This window comes from Malurus melanocephalus, unplaced genomic scaffold (assembly GCF_030028575.1).
Source record: "Malurus melanocephalus ecotype Western Australia unplaced genomic scaffold, MMel_1.1 scaffold_327, whole genome shotgun sequence".
NCBI classification, from domain to species: domain Eukaryota; kingdom Metazoa; phylum Chordata; class Aves; order Passeriformes; family Maluridae; genus Malurus; species Malurus melanocephalus.
In genome coordinates, this window is record NW_026623559.1 from 570,917 (window position 1) to 592,451 (window position 21,535).

The 21,535-nt window shown below is 37.9% G+C and overlaps 1 protein-coding gene across 1 annotated transcript; it reads right to left on the minus strand.

Annotated features, from left to right (window-relative positions):
* Positions 1-745: 745 nt before the first annotated feature.
* DNA2 (DNA replication helicase/nuclease 2) lies at positions 746-20,334 on the minus strand. The gene is made up of 20 exons (XM_057377833.1): positions 20,231-20,334; positions 19,284-19,463; positions 18,115-18,298; positions 16,625-16,770; positions 15,256-15,381; positions 14,208-14,427; positions 12,966-13,083; positions 12,492-12,657; positions 11,102-11,296; positions 10,693-10,923; positions 10,090-10,206; positions 9,882-9,991; positions 8,794-8,903; positions 8,056-8,280; positions 6,768-6,961; positions 6,581-6,670; positions 6,296-6,488; positions 3,599-3,688; positions 2,809-2,991; positions 746-2,692 (listed from the first exon to the last, which is right to left on the minus strand). The coding sequence occupies exons 1-20, from the start codon at positions 20,239-20,241 to the stop codon at positions 2,519-2,521; spliced, it is 3,063 nt and encodes a 1,020-aa protein (XP_057233816.1). The 5' UTR covers positions 20,242-20,334; the 3' UTR covers positions 746-2,518.
* Positions 20,335-21,535: the final 1,201 nt, after the last annotated feature.

Consider the following 21,535-nt stretch of genomic DNA (forward strand, 5'->3'; position numbering starts at 1 on the left):
TAATAGTCATGCTCTGATCCTACTAGTCTGGCATTCAACTTCCTTTTTTTTGTTTTTGTGAATCTCAGCAACACATAACACAACAGGCATGCATGTGCGTATTTTCCAGTGGCTGCTGCTGCTGCATGAGGATGCTATTTCAAATGCAGCACACAGAAAAAGTGATCCTTTACTGCAAGAAGATACTCAAGTGTCATATATATTCATTAAAACAGTGTTTTAGAGAATCACATCTCAGCTTTCTTTGAGACTACCAGGTCAAAACATGGCTTCATCTGTGGATTGCTGCTCAATYTAATGTTTACCAAGCAACAAGAAGGAAGGATGTATTTTATAAGTAGATAAGGAAATGTTCTTGTGCTTGTTTCTCATGCATCTTCATGATGGGATGGCAATAACCCTTAAYTTATTTATTAACTTTTTAATAKCATGCYARCCMTTTCCCAGAAAAGCATTACTTGGTRTAAGGGAATAGATTAGYYAAATCTTACGAGTTTTCTACATGCMGATTCTAAACATAAACCTCTTCTAAACAAATAGGTTATTCTGAARTCACTACTATAATAAAGAGTCTATTTTACCATATTTTTTCATCTTTTGAAAGACTCAGAGCACAGACAGGTGATAAGCAAGTGTTTTCACCAGAAAAAGGAGGATATCCTGTCAACTATTCCAGTTATTGTTGTACTGTTTAAAATACTTGCCCATACAAAGCAAAGTATTAACGAAGTATCGACAACTATAACAAAACCAACAACAAACTTTTATTATTTCAAACGTTAGAAAAAGTCAGAGAGCAGTTTAAAAGCGTGAAAATGCCACATTTAACAGGTTTGTCTGCAACTATATGCACACAGCTAATTGACATTGATCCAAGAGAAAGAGAATGCTAATGATTCTGAAGAATCAAAACAATTCACATTTCCACCAGCAACTGTGAAAAGAAACTTCTCAGTCTCTTTGGTATAGAATATGAGGTAGCATAAAGAAACACAGATCTCTCAGGTAAATAATGTTTCCTGYTGTTCATATGCCATCATCTTTAACAAAATAGAACCTGAGCATGTAATCTTAGTCAGGAAGCTGCATCTCTAGTTTTGCTTCCTGGGAATTTTTTGTTTTGAAGACTACAGATCAGATAAACTGAAAAGTGAGTGCTACTACGTAGCATTTCACTTCGTAGTTAGTACTTAATTGATCTGCTGAACACATTAGTTGATAACAGGGAATTGAATGAATCAGCATCRCATTTCTTCCTGAGGTATGCAAAATCAGGAGATAAGAAATGTCATCAAGAGATCATCACATGAGAGATTAATTACATTATGTATATAAATATAAAAAACAGCATTTTTAGAAACAGGAGTAGATTTCAAAGAAGATTGTAAGGCTTTGAAGAAAAGGAAGAAGTTTTTCCCTATTTTTTTTTCCAAACAGCACCTTAATTAGGAAGTCTAATAAATGGAATTACTGTATGTAAACTACATTTTCAAGTTTTTAAAACCAAACAGAGCCCAGAAAATTGTGACTCAATGCAACATTGGTTTACACTCCCTTCAACTGTTTCCCCACTCACTTATGCAGATAACTGTTCATCAAGGTAAAAGAGAATACAGCAATATCCAGTACTGGAAAGAACAGAGTGCTTCATATTTCTGGTTTGTCACAAGTAAGCTGGGTGCTTTAGTAGCACTGTAACCATCAGCTTATTCAAGAAATGTGTGTTATTTTACTCAAAGAAAACTTCCAAAATAATGGAATGTTTCCTCTTTTGGCTTCCTACAGACTGAACAGTGCACACCAGCACTGATACCCCAAGAACCTGCTATTTACATCAAGCAATAGCAGAAAAAAAGATACAAATGCCTGGAAAACTGTCCATCTTCACACTCATAAGATGTTACACTTGTGGATACTTTCATGAGCCCCAGCTGGAAGATTCAAGATGTAACAAGTTAAGGAAGCATTTTGACAACATATTACTTTCACAAAACCTGTTTGAATATGCATTGGTGTTTGCAAAGAAAGCAGCTAACAAGGTTCTTTCCTGTTTAAATAGGAGATGGAAGCAGCAATAGCTAAAGCTTACTCAGTAAGATGCCAGAGAGAAAGAAAAAATACCAAGTCATCTGAAAGTGACACTCTTTTCCTTTCCAGCAAGATTATTCATGAGGCAGATTTGTTAAGTGGAAGAAAGTAATCACACCGACATTAAGATGCCAAAAAACTAGGATGAATGCAGGAAAAAAATGCAAAAGCATTAAAAATCAAAATTAAGGCCTCAAAATAAAAAAATGTCAAAGTTGACTTGCAAGTCAGCATTATTTTTTTCTACTTCAGAAGACAGAAAATGTTCTAAATCCATCCATTAGCTTGATCCTAAGTATACTGCTGGTAAATTTAACCAGCACATTTTGTGCTGTGTTGCCAATCACTGTTAAAAGTATAACCTAAATAATCAGAGATCTTCCCATTCTTACCTCAAATCTSAGTAAGTCAGTCTTACCTTTCCCCTCTCCTAAACCAGCATGSAGAAAAAGGATATCATTGCCTGGGACTGCAAATGGCAGAGGAGCTTCTCCAAGGGAGGATAGCAGCACAGGGATGGAACACAGCCCACCATGACCAGTTTGTGCTTGGCTCTTGTGATAGCAACGTTCAGGCGGCGCCAGTCCTTCAGGAGGCTGCCCAGCTGTTAAACAAATGGCACTTGCTTTTGGTTTTCCTATTTAATGTAGATAAACCCCTCATTTTCAAAATGCATCTGAACTAAAATTGACTGAAACCAACTTAATATGAACAACTTACATTTTCATCAATACTGTTCCTAACRAAAGACACAATTATGATACTTTTGTCTCTTCCTTGGTATTTGTCCACTGTGTTGACTTCCACTCTGTTCTCCTTCCATTTTGCCATCAAATCAGTGATTGTTTTTAGCTGATGTCTGTATGGTGATATAATGCCAATGTCTGAGGGCTTACAGCCAGCCTGAATGAAGAAGAAACAGGAAAAAAATTATCACTGCAGTTGGCTTGGGAAATTCAGTACTGGCAGAAGACCATCAAGGATTTTTTAATTCAATTTTTTTTAAAACAGTGCTGCAAGGTATTGTATCTACATTAATGGAACTGTGGGTGTAACTAGTATTAACTAAAGAAGATAGAAAACATCAATTACTGCAAGGTCCCAAGCTTCGTCTTAACTTAGCACAAAGACAGATATCCTTGAAATCCTCATTTTTCTTTCTTCTTTAAACTGCAAGGAAAACAACTCAGAGCTSCTAGACTGTATTATTCCTGAAGTTGACTAGATGAAATAAGGAACAAAGGCAAATCCTTTCCCCTCCCTCCCAAGAAAGTCCTCATCTCTTAAAAGAATTTGGCATCCAGCATTTGTTGTTTGCATCTCAAATCCAGCCAGGCAGGGGAATGCAGATACTGCTCCTCACGACACTAACATGCAGCCAATCTTCAATTTATCCTTGAGATCATCCCCAAAAAACAACCCAATACATACAGTCACCATTACTAAAGCAACTTAAAAACAATTAATTATAAAGCTCTCTCTCCAAACCATGTAGTAAAGTAAAAGATACCTTAATAAATAAAGATGTGAGGAAAAGYACTATTTTAGCTTCTGTCACATTACTTATGCCACCTTTTTCTGCATGTTCTGGRGCTGGGACCTTAAAAATACAAACAGAAAATAATGACTTTTGCTGTCTATAATGGGTATTATATTCTGTCCCTAACTCACTGTGTATTTATACTAATAGTATTTATTTTAAAAATAAGATTAAATGGTCGATTTTACTGATCAGAAGAGCCTATGCAGTGAAGTAACTTCAGAATATTTTATTTGCAAACAAGTTGGAACAATCCCTACAATGGTTTTCTAGTACTAGCTGGTTACCTGAAGAAACTGCCAAAGCTTAATCCTCTGACTTGACAGTTCACATATTGTAAATCATAAATCAAAAAACCCAAAAATTGACATTTTCCAGCTGATAAAGTAAGACAGCAAATTATATTTTACATGGGACCTTTGTTTTAATGCTTTCCATACCTACAACAATATTTACAGTGAATTTTCCTCATTCCATGGCATARAGGATTATTTTTTTAAATGTTTGAAAGCCTACACTTAAAACTACAGCAAGAASTAACCAAAACGGTAGTATTAAACTGAACTCCCAGACTTCAAATACAGTATTCACAGAATTTACCATTTCTTAAGTCCCTTTCACTACATCACAAATGAATGAGACCAAAAAGCCAGGAACAAGCTCAGGATGTAAAYTCTTGGCATTGTGATATCACAGTTTTGCAATTTTTTTTTCTTTGCCTGGCTCTGGCCTTCTCTAAAGTTGAAGCAGCATCAATGGCAATGAATGTATGTTTGGAAGACTCTAAACACCATGTGCTGAAGCTCTGAAGTTCTTCAAGCAGAACAGCACTTTTAAAGATACTTAATTTCTATACAAACTGGTATAAGTGGAGCTAAAAACTATACAAAAACCACTTTAGGAAAGAAGTTCTAAAAGCTGTGTCATGCTTACAGTAACACATGCTTACATTCATATTTCACCTGTTCCCATAGGACACCAGCAGAACCCCCAACAAAAACAACTTGGGCCTGGAATTCCTCAGGACACTTGTCCTAAATCAAGGATGTCATTTTTCAACAGCCAGCCCCAAGCTGTCAGAGAAGTGCAGACTGACACAGGGGTTGACAGAAAAGAAACAAATAGATTTTCGACTGCTGTCACAAACACATTGCATTGTTAACCAGAAAACAAAAGAGGCTTTTTTTCTTTTTATAAAAAGCGAGCATGATAAATGTATGCTTCCTGGTGGTGTCGTGGTGTTTTTTCCTCTTCTTTCTCCCTGTTTGCAWCCCTCCCCCCAGGTCTATTTCTTCATAAGCTTTTCTTGGTTACACTATAAAGAGTACAAGGGAAAAAAACCCACTATGAAGTCAAAGAAGATAAACGCTGGTTTTATTTGTTGTCATGTTCATTGGCTTTTTCCATTTCCCCCTCTGTGACTAACACAATACATGGAGTTCTATTAGGAAGYCCAAAAGAATAAACAACATTATGGCCTCATATCTGAACAAATCTAAAATATTCTGGAGAGAACAAATTTCTTCTTGGCTCTAGGAAAAGGACAGCTCTCTTACACTTGAGATGGGCTTTCTAGGGAAAAAAAGCATGATATGGAACAGAAACTCCAGTTTTCCATTACCAATTTTGCTATGATTACTAGATGAATAGTGTTTCAGTCAGTTTCCTATTAACAAACCTCTTCCCTGGGACCAGCTGTCTGCCTTCCTGGGAAAGGGACTGCAGCTATCGAGGCATTCCTGGAAAATGTCTCTGTTTACTTTAGATTTTTACTAATTTCTCTAAGTTGTCAAAGTAAACACTGCTGCTTTTTAGGTCACTGAAGAGATTCTATTGGAATTATTATAAAAAATAGGAATCCTATACAATGTCATAGAGAGCACAGAAAGATTAGTGAGCTCCAAGTCAACATAAAAGGGTCAGCATAAAAGATCATCAGTTGATATAATTATTGACAAAAGACAGTATGTAACAGGAATTAACATAAAACCTGTGAGGAAGAAAGACTCAAATCATAACACAATCAACAATTACAAGTACTAGAGACCACAAATAGGTACTAATTTATTAATCTTTTTCCACACGCATTTAAACTCTTCCTCATTTTTCCTGCAAGTCAGTTTCTCTGAAGAACTTCTATCCACTCTGGAATTTTATTTTTCCAGCAAAAATTTGATTTTCCATGAAAGGACACACCTAAACAAACTTATTCCTCCCTTACACTTCAGTGTAGCATGCCTGCAAAATTCCATGGAGAGTTCCAGTTATTCCTGTCAGTGGCACACAGCTCTGACACCACTGAGCCTCAGCTGCTGGAATTAAGGCCATTCCCTGGTTGCAAGGACWTTCAGTATGGCTACGCACTTTGAGCTACGTTGTACCAGACAATAAAGTGCACAGTACATTCAACATTTTCTGAAATAGTATCTAAATTAAAGTTTTTAGCTGTTCTCAGATGTGATGCTTCCAGCAGCAGTTGTACTATCCATGCTTCACCTCTGCCAACACCAATAACATTTTTGTACGCTGCACACTTTACATAATCTTAAAAAACCACTTTCTGAAGTTCCCTGTTTTACCCTGCCTAAGCTGCTTGGAGTTTTACATGTTTACTGTATTGAGAACTTGCCTCAGAATACAATGATGAAAGAGCATAATGAACTTTACCTTCTCCGTGTTCAGAAAACACACAGGTGTGTCTGGATCAAGGACTTCTTTCAGCCATGTTTTTGAAGCATCCCCAAGATCCAGTTTCAATTTCTTTAGGTTGGGCAAGTTAACAGTGGCATTTGACACCTTCTCTGAGCCACATTCCAGTTTGCCTTCATATACTAGCATGTTACTCAATGACATAATCTTACTGAAGATTTAAAAAACAAGAAAAGGCATAAAAACCTTGCCATTTCAASCCCACATTAAGAATATAATGTAATAAATAAAAGTTTGAAGTACCTATTCATTCTGTATTGCACAGTTAATTGGACAACAGCGTTTTGGTTTTGTTCCAGCCTTTTAAATAAGCTTTCACTCATGCCAAGATCTCTGTTACAACACAAAAACAAAAACCAAAAGTGTGTCAGAATATGGCAAGAGCCTTCCCAGAACTCATTACTAATTGTCTAGAAGCATTTTMTCTTACCTTGCTTCTGCATTCAGCACAAGGGGCGGCAGCTGCTGGTGATCCCCCACCAGCACAAACCTTTTGGAGCAGAACAGWGGGCCCAGGCAGATGAGCTGGCTTATTTGGGAAGCTTCATCAACAATACAGAAATCAAATTGCTTCTGAACAAAGATGGGATGATTTACTCCCAAGCAAGACGTTGCTACCACTGACTGAAAATTGAGACACACTTTAAGGCAAAGGTACATTTTGTATACTTCAGCATTATGTTCCCCATGATGAAAGAAAAACTAAACTAAAGCATTAAACTAAAATAAAATGTAAAATCAAAGAAATCAAATTATTAATCCTTGAAATCAGACCAGCATAACTTAGACATATATTAGCCTGACATGTTCTTTCATCAGTTGCAAGTGACAAACAAAACCAGCTTTAAAGCAGCCTGTAGAAAACAACTTGTTCCTGTCATGTGTTCAGTGATGCCAGGTTCTGYTCATGTGCAATTCATGGAGTGTGCTGAAATAACTACTGTGAAAAATTGTGTGGTTTGGGGTTTTTATTTCAATATTAAAGAGAAGATAAAACAACAACAGGCAGCAAAGTTCTTCCCAGTGTTGTGCTTCCACTACAATCTGACTAAAATAAGAAATGCTAAGTCATTTCCTTTATGACTTCAGTCATGCTCCTGCAATGCTTATCAATAAAAAGTAAATGGCACCTTTCATGAAGTTGGCATTTACTCCAACTGCCATCAAACTTTATTTTTCCAGTAAATTTAATTTAAAGCTGCCACCGACTCATATGACCCAGCTCTCATTATGGTTTGCATTAACATTCACACAGACAGCACTAATCTTTCAATCAAAAATAAGGGTTTGTCCAAGTCAGCTCCACAGCATTCCACTTCCTCTTCCCCATCTGCTGATTGTACTRATGGCACAAGGAGCACAAGTGGGAGGGAGAAGGGACAAACAGCAGCAATATGTGAATAATGCTGAAGGAGGCTGTAGCAGCCCACTCAAAAGCCCACTCCCTCTCACAAGATGTCAGATAAGAGCACTGGAGTCTTTGGGACTTACTGCTTACAGTGATAAGTTACTTTGTGTGGACATAAACAAAGCTTCTTAACTTTCAGACTTAATGTAGTTCGTTATTGGCTATAAAGAAATTGAAACAATGCAGAGGTTGAGTATCTTTCAGCTCAGATCCACCCTTGGGATGGCTTCCTTCTCTGCAGCATTCAAACAAAATACTAATTTAATTATCTGTACTAATTTGCAAGGATAGCAAAACACATTTTTCTCACCTGACTGTTATAGACCTCTTCCAAATCTGTTACAGATTTAATTGATTTGGACCTACAGATTTCTTCTTCTGTGTATTTCCGAATATCTGGATGAACCTTCTGAGCTCGGCCTAAACGCAAGAAACCCACTTTGAATTTGGCCAACTTCAGCAGGACRTTGTCTACAGCCGTGTGTGTAAAACTGGTCAGAAGGACACTGAAGCCACAAGCAGAAAGAATTCTCACCTAAYGAGTGGCAAAGGGGAAAAAAAGGAGAAGTTGTTGGTCCATCTACAAAAATCAACAACCACAGGTATGCTCTTACAGTCCATTCCTGGGGAAAGGAGAACCTCCAACTAGAGGAGATGGTAGCAGGCTGTACCAGCCCCTCAGGTTTATACAACTGACAATGGACAAGTTACTGGCTTCTCAACGAGTCCCTCCTTTGAGCTGTAACTCAGGATTTAAGGACTTGCTGATATTTGAAACCGAAGAATTTTAACATCGAAGCATCACAGAAGTGATTCAATATCACACTTCAATGTCCTCCCTCCCACATATGYTCCTACACAAGCAAGAGACCATCCTACTACACAAAATCCCATTTTAGTTCTACCAAATATGGGTTAAGCAAAAATAAGTTTTTTCTTCTTTGAAATTATATAGATACTATTAAATTAAGTCATGACACTACACAGTTGGCTTAATGTTATCTTCTAAATCTCACCAAAAATTAAATAACAAGGTACGCGATCTTACTAGAGCACATATTGTAGTTGTTTTTCCTGTTCCAGGCATACCCACAATAAGTGTGTAGTCTTTTGAAAGTAGCACCTGTTTCATTGCCTGTTTCTGAGGCTTATTTAGACCTTTTAGAAGAAAAAGCAAAATTAAATTACTACACTTCCTCCAAATCGTAATAATTACTAAAGTTAGAGCAAAACTACAATTTCCTCCTTTGCTAAAGCCCTCAATAAAGACAAAAACTAAGCAAAGCCTGTAGGATCTCATGAACACATGACAATAAACATAATACACAAGATAAGTAGTAAAGAGTCTGAACTACAATCCTAGAAAAAAGTCACTAAGATATCTTTACTTTTAGACCTTTTGTGACTTTTTTTTCCTAATATCCTAAATGACCACCCACAGCAAAGGGTGATGAGTTACAAGTACAGCAGTATCTTGTTTAGAACAAACATTACAGCAGAGCTGGTTTGCCCCAATGTGATGCAAACAAGCAGCACATTTCAGCTACTTAGACTAGGCAAAGCTCAAGCAATAATATTCAACTGAGTTTTTATAAAAAATTTAATTTGTTATAAGAGAATTCAGTTCAATTTATGTTTTCACAGGCAGCTCTGTCAGAGAAGAAGGGAGTATTTCCACCAAATACAAGATACTGCCTCATACCTTAAGAAGTTTTGTTTTTAAATAAGTGCCACAAAGCATTACACACCACAGAGCAGCCAACAAGTCAGCAAGGGCGATTATACAAGTGAATGTTGACACTAAAGCCCATCTCCTTCCTCTCCCTCAARGTCAACTTCCTCTGTCCCAAGAGCTCTGTTCATTGATTTGGTAAAGGTTACAGAGGAAAGCATATGGCACTGTTTGCAGCTGCATGCAGCAGCAATGAACAAAAGTAAAATAAAGTTGTAAACAAGTATCTGATCAAATTAGTCTTCAACTAGTTGAAAGATATACAAAGTAAGAAGCTGGTTTTCATTTTTAAGCAGAAAACTATCACTGGATCTCAAAGTAATAAAAAGTCCTTATATTTAGCATGACAAATACTTTGGAGATATACTACTAAACAAAGCATTTTGGAGAAAGTCACTTTGTACCCTTTAAAATATTTGCAACAGTTTCCTTTGCTTCAGGAGGAAGGACAGAGCTCAAGTGCTGAATAAAACATGGCTTCTGGAAATCGATTATCAAATTGCGGAGCCTTTCACTGTGCATAAAACAAAACAGAGTCACAATTAAGAGTTACAAGTTGACAAACATCATCTGAAAACATTGAGAGAGTGAAATTAATTTGATTTTTCATACCTGACTGGGGAATCTTTCATCAATTTGGAAAGATTTTCAAAGGGGACTCCTGCACCAACATCTCCTTCGTCATGATCCAACCTAAATATGGTGCTCTTGGGGAGGTTTGACAAATTCCTGAAGGATGACAATAACATGGATAAAATAATTCTGTTACCAGCAGTATGTTGATTAAAGACTTATATTAAATGATATCTTCAATAGACCCCTGAATGAAGCAATAGCTAACAGAAATACAATATTAACTGATCTAAATAAAGTATGATGCTAATGAGAGATAATAAAACATAAGTGAAATTTAAAGAGAATATGAACTGAATAATTAAAGTTACTATTAACACAGTAATCAYTGCATCCACATAGTTTCATGTTAGAGAATAAGCAAATAGAAATTAAATGTGCTTTTATTCAAACAACCTACTTAAATAGACAGGCATATACATTGACATTTTCAATCAAGACAAAAGAATTTCTGAAGGGTGCTAACCCAAAGCCAGTAGGAAGAGTTAGGATATGACACAGCTTTTTGGACACCCAGCAGTACATTCCTCAAGCCGGTACCAGAGTGTTTGCAAACAGATACTTTTGTTTATATCCTATTACCTGCCCAACAAACAGGAGACTTTTGTTCCACTGACTTCTCTAACATAGCCAGTAGCCAAACCAAATAAACCCTTTTCCTCTCCACTCACAACCACTCGATCACCAACCAACAGGTTTTTTCCAGGTATGGCACCGCTTCTTCGTTGGAAGAAATGTAAATACTGTCCCTCAGAAATTTCATGCACTTCATCAACTCTAATCATGTTTCCAACACAATCGCCAGCCTTCTCCCTGAAGATATTAAAAAAAGAAATATTTTAATATTAATATCCTCTCAGTAAGAGAAATATTAAGRAAAAAAMCCCATACGGTAAAAAATGTACCACYCACAATCAGAATACAAAACAAACGACCAAAAGGAAGGAAGAAATGTAGCATCATTGGCATGAGGATAGAAATTATACCTTACCTTTCCAAAGAAGGTATCATCCATATATTTTTATATCCCTTTCTATGCTCTCCACTTTGCAGCTCCAAGGTTAACATCAGATACCAAAGGCTGAAATACTCCAAGTGRGAGGGTTTCAAGTGCTGGGTCTCTCTGTCAATAACTGGTACCATAGAAGGAGGAAAGGCCACAGTGTCCATCTTCTGCTCTACAGCTCTAGGAAGAGAACCAAACACAGGAAAGACTCAGCCTGAATCCTTGCTTTCCTACCAGTCCATATGTACAAAACAGCAATCTAAATACTGACCATTACATACCAGATAGATGTATTTACTATTACTTGAAGTTGAATCTGTATCCTTGTTCAGATGCATAATCTAATATTAGTAACTTTATATAAACTGTGATTTTGAAGGGCAATAAGTTAATCAAAGACCAAATAAGGGCATGTATACATTTAYATAGTCGATCTTTTACTCCTTTTGTTGTAACACACAAATATTATTTTGATATTAAGCTAAGCAATGGGGATTTAATAGCTAATAYACAAGCAAACTTCAAGTCAATTTATTTCAAAACTGAATATCAATAGACATTATGCCCAATCATATATACATAAAACACAGAGAGAAAGAAAAGCTTATTCAGAAGTAAATAGCTACCCAACCATAATCCTGTTGGTGTAACAACTGAGTATTAGAAATAGGATTTCACAGAAACATATCATATAGGCCCACCAAGCTCCCTCAACATACACTTCTACCCCTAGAATTTTAAAAACAATCAGGCATTCTATTTACACAAGACCACCCCAAAGGCTCTCTTGTTCTAACATATCTCATTTGATCTCTTCCATATACAATTTTGCTTGGTTTATGTGMAGCATAGAGACTAAAACTTGTAACAGTTGTTAAAACTATTGAATAACTTTATGTGAAATTTTATCAGGTATTTGCTTATTACTTCTTTTTAACAGGAGATATAAGAACACTTCAGAAGGGTGGTATCAATGTATCAGAAGTTGTGTGATACCCTACAGGGAAACAATCATSTACAGAGTCAACCTGAAAAAGTGGCTGCCCAGCCAGAATTCAGGCCCAAAAGATTGCTTCTTTCAGAGAGCTGCAAGAATACAGCTTGTTTTAACAGATCTGTTAGTGTCATCAAATATTTTGTTGAGATTTATCTCAGATTTTGTCTTGTAGAAAGTGTACATGAGCAAACATACTGAGTCTATGCAAGACCAGGAGCTGAATTATAAAAGTTGGAGAGGGGTCTGTGGAAGATTYTTTCAGGCTGCAAGAGTCCCCAATAAAGAAGTATACAAAACAGTCAACCACAAAAATGAAATTATTGTAACAAAAGATACAATTATTCAAGGTCATTTTAAAACAGTCAGACTTTTTTTTACCTGCTGTATAGAAAGCAGTTGTGCAGTTGGGAGCAATATTTACATGCTTGACTGTCATCAACCACAGGAGGCAAAGCAGCAAGCTGTGACTGCTGCCTTCCCACACCAGCTTTATAGGTACTGTGCATTAAGTAGAAGGCCACATGATTTCTTAACTTCATTAATTCTGCCAAGAAAAGAATAAATTAAGTTGATGTTTTCATTTGCAACAATTTCTATCTCAAAAGTAATTAGCTATCAGCTTTTTCAAGTTTTAAGTCAGCTAAGTGATTATTCACATAGCAAAGCCTCTGTGTTGTGTTAATAAAACAACTGAGTTTTTAACATAAGCTTCTTAGAAGTAATAATGATTATAACAAGTGATGCATTCCCCAAGTATAGTTCTTACTATGAAAGTAAATCTTACAGTTAAAAAGAAAGATTTTAGCAATAGTGAAGAGCATTATGGTTTCCAGGGAAGGGGARCAATTTTACCTCTTCGGTCCATGTGAGTTCCAGAAACAGGATACATCGTACCAGTTTTAAGATAAAGAAGAAATCCAGCTTCAGGATCAACTCTCCGCTCTAAATTCAACAATGTGTACAGAATAACCTGCAAACATCACATATAAACTTATTCCAACGTAACTGTCGTGGTTTATCCCCAGGGAGCAACCAAGCCCCACACAGCTGCTCACTCACTTGCCCACTGCAGGGATCAGGGAGAGAATTGGAAAGGTAAAAGCTGGAAAACTCATGGAGAGTTGAGATRAAGACAGTTTAATAGGGAAAAGAAAAATCACACCTGCAAGCAAAGCAAAACAAGGAATTCATTCACTGCTGCCCATGGGTGTTCAACCATCCCCAGGAGAGAGGGTCCTCTCACATGGAATGGTGACTTGGGAAGACAAATTCCATCACTCCAAACATCCCCCCCTCTTCCTTCTTTCCCCCACTTTCTGTACTGAGCATGAGGATCAGCTACATGGTCTGGAATATCCCTTTGATCAGTGGAATCCTCTGTCCTGACAGTGTTCCCTCCCAGCTTCCCATCACTCCCAGTCTCCTCCCCAGTGTGTCCCTACGGGGAGCAGAAAAGGCCTTGAATCTGTGTAAGCTCTGTGTAACATCTCTGTGTTATCAAACACAGAGCCCAAATATTCAGCCCAAATCCCAAACACAGCCCACACTACCTTCTGTGAAGAAAATTATCTCTATCCAAGGCAAAAACCAGCACAGCGTTAAAACCAAAATACATTCTAAACTGTATTTAGTTCTTCCATTTTTATGGCTAAACAGCCATTATTATCACAAGTATTCTAGAAGCTGTAAGTAGTAAGAACTTGAACAAGGATTTAAATTAAAAGGCATCTTCAAAAGCCTATGAAAAGGTTACTACCCCTCTAGGTCAGGCCAGCTATTTGGAAATAAGTACAACACTAATTCCTAAAACAGTTTGCCTCAACCTAATACTTAAATGCAGTAAGAAGAGACTGAAGAACAAATATTTCAGGATAAAACTCATAAGAGTGTTTGAAAGTGGTAATTGTATATACTTCTCACTACTCAGTTAACTTYCATTTTATACCAGCAGCTTTGGGCATGCCAGGATGAACCATCCAGGAATTTAGATTATACCACATATAAAGTGTTTCGTATTCATAAAACAAAATAGGTCACCTAATTGAAAAGTACACACAGCCACTGACAGTGAAATTAGACTATTGCTGTTTGTACCTGACTTCTGTGCTCTATGGAGTTGGATTCCTTGCCAGACTTGAGCTCTAAAGGCATTATTCGAGACTGCACTCCAGACGGGCARTGAATTTTCACCCTGGCTGTAACATCAATCTTTCCCTTCAACCCAAACCTGGGAGACCAGATATTCTCTTCAATGTCCAAGATATCYACAATCTCTATCTTAGAAGATACATCTTCTGTTTTTCTACCATTTGACCTAGGAAGAAAATTAAGCCAGAATTTAAGAATTTCCCTTARTTCTTAATATTTAAACATTTAAATGTGTTGCAATAAATATACAATGTTTCTGCATTATAGGTGCCCTTTAAGCACTAACTTCAGAAATAAAATGCATTGAAGCCTCACTTAAACTATCTTCCCATTAACTGAGGAAGCATCATATCAGAAAATAACTGTAGTTTTGCTATTCAATTAAATTTCAAAGTTAAAATAAGACTKTAAATTGTTTTTAATAGATTTTGCTCTTTACTCAATAACCACACTCCAAGGCTAATGATACATACCTGACAGTAATATACAGGTTTAGCTGAGACCTGCCATTTCACTGACACTTTAACACCCTGTGGTTATTACAATTAACAGCAAGAAGCCATAGACAAAAACAACTCAGCAGCAGTTGAATAAAATCACCATTTCACAAATTGTCAAGAATTTAATTTGATCAACAGTTTCACATTCTGATTTGTAGTCTTGCTCACAACTAAAGTAACTCCTAGCTTAGTTAGCAGCTTAAATATGTTTGCTTTTCTACTCACTAAAATCTCTAGTCTGTAGCACACTGTTCAGAAGAATTTTAAGATCAGTAAGATTTTCAAGTCAGTTCACCCTCAGGCTTCATGTCTTGCCCCGTACTCACAATGACAGCTAAACACGCAGCACAAGATCAGCTCTATGGTCAGTGAGGCCATGAATTAACTCCAAATCACATGCACACWAATGTGCATGAGAAGTTCTAAAAATTAAAAGTGAACGAAACAAGATATACAACATAGAATGGTTTAAACTTTCAATTCTGGCTTCTTACAGTTTTAGTTGCATTTTATTTTGGTTTGCTGGATTGTGCATAAAGTCTTCCACCCATTTAAAAAATGATGGCAAATATTCTTCCACTTCTTGCATTATTTGTGCTTGTTTCAGATTTARGACATACCTGAAAAACAAAGCCACACACATTACAGAAAAAAAAGTGTTGAATTTCTTGCTGGTACTAAAGAGATTTGCCTCAAGTAGCAACAAGATCAATGGAAGTAATGTCAAGTTTTCATAAATATCTATAAACTTACATAATAACAGCTTCATAGAGGTTCAGCTCAATTTATAAAACTATTACCTGAACATCTATTACAAGAGATATACTATACCAAAATATCCATTTCCGATGTAACTTTTCAAACAATAGGTACAACACAGTGATAGCATCAGCATGGCAAGATGTGATGAAACAAAACTGTTTGACTGCAGAAGAGGAGCACAAGACTCCTGCATTTAAAAATGGCTAGTCATATAATTTATGGAACAATGAAAAAGATAATTTGAAGGACCATTTGCTTTTTGTTTGAATATCCTCATCTGCTCCTTGCTCTTCACATACATTTTGACAGAACACRACAGAATCTAATCATGTGGCATTAAATAATTCAGTGCTGGCAGTCACTGGAAATAATGTCATTATTCTACAGCAACAGGGAAATACAAGTGGATTTTGAACAAAAAGGCTCATATGAGTGCAAATGACCACAGGCAGCAGATTTATGCAATGTATTTTTCARCCCAAACAAACACTAGCTTATACGTGCAAAAAGGAACTGCAAATTAACAGTTTCTTGGAGGCCAGAGGAACATAAAGATCTTTAAGTAATCTTAGCAGCCACAATTCAAAATATTACCAGAACTAGGAGCAATAAATCTTGCCACWACAACTTTAACTTTTGAGTTGTTTGGGGCTTCTAACAATTGAGCCTTTAAGTAACCTAATAAAGATATGAAATTATCAGACATTCAATGTTTGGTCAGTCACAAGGTTTTAATGAGGATCATATTTAACTGCTTGTCACATTCAAATCAGCTTTGGGAGATGTCTGGAAATCTAGTGTTACAGACACAAATACTGCAACCTGCTTGACCTGAAAGCAAAAAACCCTCCTGACACATACATTTACTCCAAAAGACTATTTTAGATCTATAGAAGTAGCTCAGCAGGGAAGGCAAACTAAATTACATTATCGAATGGGGAATTATTTTAGTAAAAGATACCCAATTTCCATTAGGCAAAGTCATTTGGCAGAATACTCTCCTGATACCAGTGCTATATTTTTTTARGTATAACTAAATCTGCTAGTTCAAAGTGTTCCCACCTTGTCTTCCAAATATAAAAGACCTGTAATGTTACTTACATTTCTTTGAGATACTTTTGTCCATACACAATTTTATTTGCTAGTTCTTGTACCTTTTCTTGTGTCAAGTTATTTGTTACTGATTGCTGGAAAATTTCATGAAGAATTGTACCAATGAGCATTTGGTGTGAACCAGACTCGGAGCTCTGCAACAGATGTTAAAATGCACAAAGGTTTACACCCACTTCATGCCAACTTTTCCATTAAATTTCTGGGTTTTATTTTCTGCACATCATGGTCYGCTCTTATTTAACTGTGAGATCATGAGAGCTTTCACCTCACTAATGACTATCCAGTCARATCTGAATGTGAAAGCAGCCACATTGAAAGGATCTCTCCTATTGCTTTATCTCTCATGTTTATCCCAACCCTGATAATGTTAGGATATAATCCCTACATGATGACAGGTGGGAAACAAAGGAACAGATTAATATCAATTTTGACAAAATGTTGCCTGTGTGCATTTCCTAATGCAAATACTTACCTTTACAATCTTACACATACTTCTTGCATGAAGCAGTTTGCTGTCTGTTACCAGCTCACAGGAAAATCATTCCAAGTAKCACCAAAATGGCTCAGAAACCCATYGGCAAGGCTGGGCTCTGAAGACTTACAAGAACTGAAAGTGGTAGTAAAAAACGTCTACATGAGTCACCACCAAATGACTGGGAATCTAAACCCTGTGGTATTATGATCTCTTGCAGGCCAGTCACTTGTGGATTCCACTCACAACAGGCAGATGGTGTTATCCRAGTCAGGACCCTGTGCATTGTCTCAAACCTTAACTCTATTCCCCTTACTCCTCTAATATAGCATTGACACCATTTCATAGTTTTAATCTCCTGTACTTAATTTTCTTATTTTGCCAAATGCTTCCACCCAGATTGTTTGCAACTCCATTAGAATTTCCTTACTCATTTGCATTTCTATTCCTACCATGTCTGTAAGTTTTCATCAGCTGAAACCGGTAGCTGTTGCTTCTCCCTTGATCAGCATAGTACTTACATATCAGCAAGGATATTACCACAAGAAACTTCTCCTCTTTCCAAGATCCAGAAGCTGTATTCAGATTCCAGAGTTAGCCCACACCAGTTACTAACTGAATTCACTAAATGTTTCAGAGGCTCTTACCTTGGTGAAGGGTGGTTATGTTTTCATATGAATGGCAAGAAGCACATCACTCACAAAGCATTCATATCCCCACAAAATGTGGCAAGAAATGACAAAAAAATTAACAGAATTGTAGGTGGAAAGACCAGTTCTTTAGCCCAGTGGCTGTATTAACAATACTGCATTATTTCAGGCAAAATTATTCTCAAAAAAAAGAGAAGTTCAACCAGAAAAAGTTTCCATCCCAAATTATTCTATGTTGTAAGCATTGTGAATAGCTAATAATAATTTTTGCAAAACAGCATCAGAGTTCAGTACTGAGCTAACCCACCAGTCTCAATAGAGCAGTAACTCACTGACACTCTGAAATGAACACTTACCCTAAAGCGTTCACTCAGCACTGCCCTTCTCATACAGCGAATGCTGTTTGAGATTGTAGTGCCAGAAAGCAGCAGGTCTGGGTACAGAACCAGGAATCCACATTGGTCATTTATGACCCAGGTGCCAGAGCAGCACTCCCCTTCTAAATGAACAATGTCCCCTGGAACAACAGGAACAGACTCCCTGCAATGGAGCACATTGAAACAATTATTTGCAAGCAACGGACACAATGTATTAGACCTTACACATTAACAGAGCAGAGGCAACATTCTTTGAAACAGGAGGGTTTGGATTGGGTTTTTTAAAGAAGTTGACCTAGAAAAATCCTGAAAGAGAAAAAAGGCATTTTTACTGGCAAATAAGAGAAGTAGAGAAATCCTATTGGCTTCAAGTCATTCCAGATTCATGAGCCATTTCAGTACCATTATGTTTTACACTGGCATACTATATTTGCAGTATGTAAAATCTACTTTCTTACTTAATAATCCTATTTGTTTCAGAAACTCAGCAAAATCTTAAAGTATTTGTACTCTGATTTAGAAATTTCAGGGTTCAAGATCTTTGATGTCTTTTCTATTAAGCAATGAAGTCTTATACTTTTCTCCCACCTTTCAGTCTTGGACAAAGAATGAAAAGCAATGCCAGATAGCTAACGTACCCCCTTGTGTTTCAAAATAATGTCCAATCTTTTCTTCTGCAATTCCCATGTAATGCATAATTTAGAATCTTATCCTTACTTGAAAAAAACTTCTGCAGTAGAGCTCAAGCTAAGGTGATTTTAACAGCCTGCATAAACCCCTCGTGTTTTAGAGATATTACTTTGAAAATTTGTTTGACAATGAGCTTATATCATTTGGAAGAGCACTTCTAAATAATGCAAAACAGTTAAACAAAATAGTCTGTTTAGAATATCTTGCTGTTTGTTAGTACAAAGGCAAATTAAAACTGCAAGGTAGAAATACCCACCCACAAGTTACCTGACATCAGTTCTCTCAAGATGACTATCTATTATGCTAGCATAATGATAATATTACATTAAATATTGTTTCAAAATCCTGTACAACTTTTAAGGCAGTAAAACTCAACGCAAAGACAACACAAAGAAATTTGACATAATAATCCAGTATTTCATTCTCTTTTCAAACATCTATATAMGTGTATGGCTTACCAGCCATCCCTAAGAATGCACAGCTCTGTCTCTTCAAGTGAGGGGGATGCAGTTATTGTCAAGTGTTTCTCAGGATCACTTCCATTATTCTGTATTACATTGACTTCCAGCACACGGTATCTGTTATTCAGCCCATTCCTGARGATTGTATCAGGTGAGGCAGCCACTTTCTCCTGAAAACTAAAGTAACAGCCAATTACAAAGCAAATTACACTATTTGAAAACAGCCAACCTACACACAAAAAGAGGGAAAGCTTCAAATATAAAACAAATTTTACACCTCTTCCATTTTTATAAATGTTTTCTGGGTTTTTTTTTCCAACTCTGTACAGGTAGAATGTAGGAGATCTTTGTAAATATTAAGTAATATTCTATTTATTGCAGCTACTGCTTCATTTTTGTATCCACATATCCATAAGCACTTGTTAATTAATTATAATTGTACTGCAAACCCTGTGCTTGTGAGAAAGCTTCTCAGCCTCCCTGCATGCCTGAACTCCCACAGTCACACAAATACCGCGAACACAGAACAGTAACATATTACCCATTAAGCTGAAGCTGATTAGAAAACTGATATTCAAGGTTCAGTTTTCCAATAGTCAAAACATGAGATAGAGCGGCAAAACCTGCCGGTGTCCTATCCACCGAGCGATGCCTGGGGGAGCTCCAGGGCGGGCGGGGGCAGAGCCCACACCGGGGCCCCGCWGGCCGCCGTGCACACACCCGTTACCCACTCGGCAGCGCCGGGTTTCCCTCACCGCTTATCCCCGGCAAGCCCGAGCGCTTCCCACATCTTCCCCATCCTGAGGAAGGCCGCTGTCGCCCCTCAGCCCTCAGGACCTCATCCCGCCTTCCCGCGCGCAGACCCGGGAGCGGTTTTAAAATTCAAAATCCCCGCGCTCCCGGCCGCCTCCGCCCAGCTGTTCTTCCCCGCATTCGGCCGCTACCTCTGGGCCATGAGGAGGTCCCGTGCGGGGCTCGGCTCTGCCCGTCCCGCCTCAGCCGCTGGGCCGGTGCACAGCCCACCGAGCGCGTCTCCCCTGGACCCCGCGCCTCCCGCCGCCCTCACGGCACTGCCGCGGGCTCCGCGAGCCCCGCCCGAGCCCCGCCCAGCGCGCGCGGCCCGGCCAATGGGAGGCGGCGTGCGGGGCGGGCCGCGCGCGCGCGGGCTGAAGGCGCGAAGCGGCGCGCGGCTCCTCGCGCCACCGCTCGGGGAGGGGCGGGGCCTGAGCCGTGAGGGAGCGCCGGGGGCGGGGAGSGCTCTGAGGGGAAAGGGCCTCGGTCTCTGCCCTGCACTGGGTTTATTTCCACTTTGTCAAGTGCTGTCCCATCCCCGACCCCACTTCTGCTACCGGTGTGGTGGTATGAGGTAATATTAGACGTGCTTCTGCTCCCAATTCGCTCATGGGCCCATCAGAGCCTGAGAGTCTAACCTTTTCCCTCATGAAGATGTGTTGTCGCTGGCTTTCTGAGATGACAGCGAAGTTTCATAGACGTAGGTTTCACTCTGCTGCAACGAGGACAGTTTCGGCCCATAGTTACATATCCCAACAGAAGCATCAAGTTCAAACTGATGAATTTTAAAAGGTGAGAACATTAAGTTAGCCCCTTCTATTTTCTTTGGGATAGTCCTGAAATACATGGGTAAACTACATTASTGTTGCTTTCCATTGCAACATTATCCTCTAAAATAAGCATTATAATTTAATAGTTCCATGCTGATACTATTAAATGTCGTCATAATTTGGTGTAATGTTAAGAGATTACACAAATGTTTTGTACACTTGCTAAACTTGTGTTCTGTAGTCTAACATTGCCTATGTATCTCCYGCACACCAGAAAAGAAAACAGAGTATGTGTAACAAGTCCAAAATACTGTTCAAATACCTTTTTGAAATTATCTAAAATTCAACCAGTCCAGGGAACCTCTAGGARGAGTCCTAGTGTAAAAAGTTGGACACAAGTGTTCGGATTTGTCTCTTAATTTTTTCTGACATCAGTGGTTGTGAAAACCTTTTACAATTTAAAGATAAAATCAGCATTATCCAAGTTTAACTGTGTAAATTCAGGAATTAATAACACTTTCAAATTGAAGATTATGCATACTCTCTTAAATTTTATTTTTAAAAACTTAATATAAATATTAAAAATATAGAAAATAGAGCACAGATCCATCGAGTAAGTATGTTTTCACATTCAATACCAGACTCAAGGATTTAGGAGACACTTTTTATGTTCTTTTCCTCTCAAGG